This window comes from Rutidosis leptorrhynchoides, unplaced genomic scaffold (genome assembly GCF_046630445.1).
Source record: "Rutidosis leptorrhynchoides isolate AG116_Rl617_1_P2 unplaced genomic scaffold, CSIRO_AGI_Rlap_v1 contig368, whole genome shotgun sequence".
Taxonomy (NCBI): domain Eukaryota; kingdom Viridiplantae; phylum Streptophyta; class Magnoliopsida; order Asterales; family Asteraceae; genus Rutidosis; species Rutidosis leptorrhynchoides.
Genome location: NW_027266606.1, coordinates 65,736 through 69,151, shown reverse-complemented (window position 1 = coordinate 69,151; position 3,416 = coordinate 65,736). Strand labels below are relative to the sequence as shown.

At 37.9% G+C, this 3,416-nt stretch overlaps 1 protein-coding gene across 2 annotated transcripts; it reads right to left on the bottom strand.

Moving 5' to 3' along the window:
• Positions 1 to 612: 612 nt before the first annotated feature.
• On the bottom strand, positions 613 to 2,783 carry LOC139883210 (chaperone protein dnaJ A6-like). Of its 2 annotated transcripts, none has more exons than XM_071867418.1 (7): positions 2,631 to 2,783; positions 2,351 to 2,519; positions 2,098 to 2,236; positions 1,599 to 1,732; positions 1,360 to 1,502; positions 1,078 to 1,276; positions 613 to 938 (listed from the first exon to the last, which is right to left on the bottom strand). In XM_071867418.1, exons 1-7 carry the CDS (start codon positions 2,781 to 2,783, stop codon positions 613 to 615), a joined length of 1,263 nt encoding a protein of 420 aa, XP_071723519.1. The 2 variants fall into 2 exon arrangements, with proteins under 2 accessions (XP_071723519.1, XP_071723520.1); XM_071867419.1 differs by having other exon boundaries at positions 2,354 to 2,519.
• Positions 2,784 to 3,416: the final 633 nt, after the last annotated feature.

Genomic DNA, 3,416 nt, shown 5'->3' with positions numbered 1-3,416 from the left:
GATTAGACAAATAAAAATGTTATTCCTATTTTCTATATAAGATTTATTAATCACTATTGGAAGTAAAATAGGAAGTCATTCCAATATCCAACTCCCAAGATGATTGCTCTAATAATGGCAATTATTTTATTATTATACAATAATTTGAAAACAAGGAACAGACAATCCTACAACTTGAAAGTAAAGAAGTTCACCAAATCTTAAACCAAGCTCCTTAATTACTCAAAGTTGAGCATTTAAAACACTATGTACTTGAGCTGGCTAGTTTCTACTTAGGCTTTACATTAGCATATCAAAACACCTCGACACCATTCTAGAATAAAACAGAAAATCATATGCAAAATAAAACCACATCACCGAAAGCCGATCATGTAATTTATTTATTACTACTATAAAAGAGTATATTTTCGAGGAACTGTATTATTATGCTCGTACGCTACAAAAACATAACCATCTGAAGGTGTAACACTAAACTTCACTTGAAAAACTACCGTAAATATTTCAATACGCCGCTACATAACTATGCCATACTAATAAATAAATAATAATAATACACTCATAAGCTTCCCAGGAAAAAGAGCCGAGGAGGGCAGTTTTGTCTTCTATCTTTCCTCATTGTTGGGCACACTGAACGCGGGGCCCATATGATTCGTCATCATCATCTTCATCGTAAGCTTGGCGATGTTGGTGTTGCCTTCGTCTATCTTCTTCTGCTATGTTCACTTCATGCATTGTGGTTTCTTCACACTCGTCTAGCTCCATATCTGTCAAAGTCTTGCTCGATCTCGGGGGAAGTAAGGTTTCCAAAGCACGACACTGTTCAACCGAAAATGTTCCAGTTTCCGGGAATACCACATTGAAATGGATGCAAAGCTTGCCTTTCATGAATGGCCTTTGGTAGTGCGGCATCCCCTCGTCATTGATTGCCTTGTATTGCTCTGTAATAATGGGAAGAAGATATAAAGAGATGAATAAAAACGAGCCAAATTAAACCTAGTTGATTGGTCGGATTCGGTTATTGAAATTTTGAGTCATCATGGCAAAAGGAAGTGTACAAGGAAAATAAATACTACTAACCAGGCTTTATAATCTCGCCAGGGTTTGATTTGATAAGAAGCTGGCGGCCATCAAGATGAGTCAAGGCAAACTGAAACCCACAGAGAGCTTCTGTTAAAGTGATGGTATGTTCAACAAAGAGATCGTCCGACTTTCTTTTGAACTTGGGGTGTGGCTTTTGTTGCACTATAAAAACTATATCTCCGCTGATTGTATCAGGCTGCAAAAATAAACAAATATTAATAAATTACCAGCATGATAAAGCAACAAAAACAAAGAATTGAAACTTAATTTTTAACTCACAGCTTCATCAGCCTGTCCTTCAAATACAATTTTCTGGCCATCTAGCATCCCTTTATCAACATGGACTTCCAAAACCTTCTTTTCCGAAGTAACCTTTTTTGCTTTGCACTGAGGACATTTATCTTTCTCGTTGATTTTCTCACCTGAATAAATAAATATACTATTATTTTTCAACAAGACGCCAACAAATAAATAGAAATGGAAACTAAATAAAGCTTAGGTGTTTCAGAATAAAAAACCTGTGCCTCTGCAGTCTGGGCAAACTTGCTGCATTTGTTGAATCATGCCCAGTCCAAGCTGACGTGTCGTAATTTTCATTCCTGAACCTTGGCATCCATAACATGTCCCCGGGGCTCCATTCTTAGAACCTTTCCTGAAATAAGAATATCCACATTCATCTATCAGTTCTTCTCTGAGCTTTTGACGCCAGGAGATATAAGCATAGACATGAAAATCCACCATAAAGGAATTATACATGAACAGAAAACCAATAGAAGACTATGGAAACTAGAAACCAAGAAAAAGCATTCAGTAGAAATACAGGTCCATGAGAAAAGCAATGATCTTAGGTACATTACAAGACGGACAATATAAAGAACATGGAGCATCGACCACATGCATCAAGTAATAGATTAAAAAAAAACAGAGCACAGAAAGTATTAACCTTTCCACTAAACACATCATTGAAAAAGCTGGAGAAAGACACATATAGTAAACAAATTAAGACAGAAAACATACCCTTTACATTTGGTGCAAAGAACTTCCCTAGAAAGGGAAAGTTTCTTTGAAGTACCATTGTACAATTCCTCCAATGAAACTTTCAAGGTATGCACGACATCTTCACCTTGCTTCTTTCTTCTCATTCTTGAGCTACCACCTACAAGATGAAAATATTTTTGAACACTGAAATCAAACTACTACCAGACACTTTTAAGAGTATATAAAAGAAGGCAGAGCAAACTGAACATTTCATTCATACCGCCAAAGCTGCCACCAAAACCTCCTCCCCCGAAAAACTGTTCAAATATATCGAAAGGATTATGGCCGCTGCCGCCACCTCCTCCCATGCCCTCTTTAAGAGCATCTTCGCCATATTGGTCATAGATTTCTTTCTTCTCTGGGTCACTGAGAACTTCATAAGCTTGCGCCACCTCCTTGAACTGAGACATAAAAATACCAGTATCATCATTGTATTAAACACAGCCATAATCATAGATTAAAAAAAAAAAAACAATCACATGCGCAAGAAGTAGTATGCTATATATATATACCTTCTCAGGGTCTCCTCCTTTGTCAGGGTGATTCTTGATTGCAGCCTTCTTATAAGCTTTCTTCAGCTCATCTGGAATTGCGGTCTTGGAAACACCAAGAACGTCGTAATACTTAGTATTATCACTGGTTCTCCTTGGCCCACGGCCGAACATGATTCAAGCAGGATACTAAACTCTGCTGGAAACCCAATGAATTTAACACAATTCACTTAAGACCAATTAAATTTGCTACAAAACTTGAATCCAGAGCAAGCAAAATAGATCTAAACAGAAACAGAGCAAGCACAAAACATTTAACCAGGGTTGGAAATAGAATCACCTTACAAGATCTCGAGCAGATTTCAGCCAAAGAGAATCGCAGAGGAGTTGAAAACTTTATCGTTGACGAGCTTTATATCAATCAATCAAAATTGATATTGCCAACCAAGAACCGATTCGTTGAGGTGTACTGTCCTGGAAATAACATTTCTGAAGAAAGAAAGGGGCGTGTCTATTGACACGCCACTTTTTTGCTACTCACGCAACATTTATACTGTACTGACCAAATTGCCCTCATTTTTCATCTCCACGACACTACATTGACTTTCTTCTTCTTCTTCCGACAGCCGCCAATGAAGTACCAGGTCCCTAACCACCGATGAAGATCTCCACGTCATGCTCGAGGAACACCAGAGACTATCTTCTTCTTCTTCCGACAGCCGCCAATCGTCGCGTATCAGAATATTGGTGTTCACGGAGAAACAGAGTAATGGCTTTTCGAGGATGAAGGATTACTTAATGAAGGAT

What these genes read in the sequence shown, in the direction of transcription:
- LOC139883210 (XM_071867418.1), bottom strand. Translation starts at nt 2,783, where the DNA reads ATGTTCGGCCGTGGGCCAAGGAGAACCAGTGATAATACTAAGTATTAC. An exon ending in CGGGGGAGGAGGTTTTGGTG is followed by an intron (nt 2,237 to 2,350) that starts GCAGCTTTGGCG and finishes TTCATCTTGTAG; the next exon opens with GTGGTAGCTCAAGAATGAGA. An exon ending in TGGCGAGATTATAAAGCCTG is followed by an intron (nt 939 to 1,077) that starts GTTAGTAGTATT and finishes CCATTATTACAG; the next exon opens with AGCAATACAAGGCAATCAAT.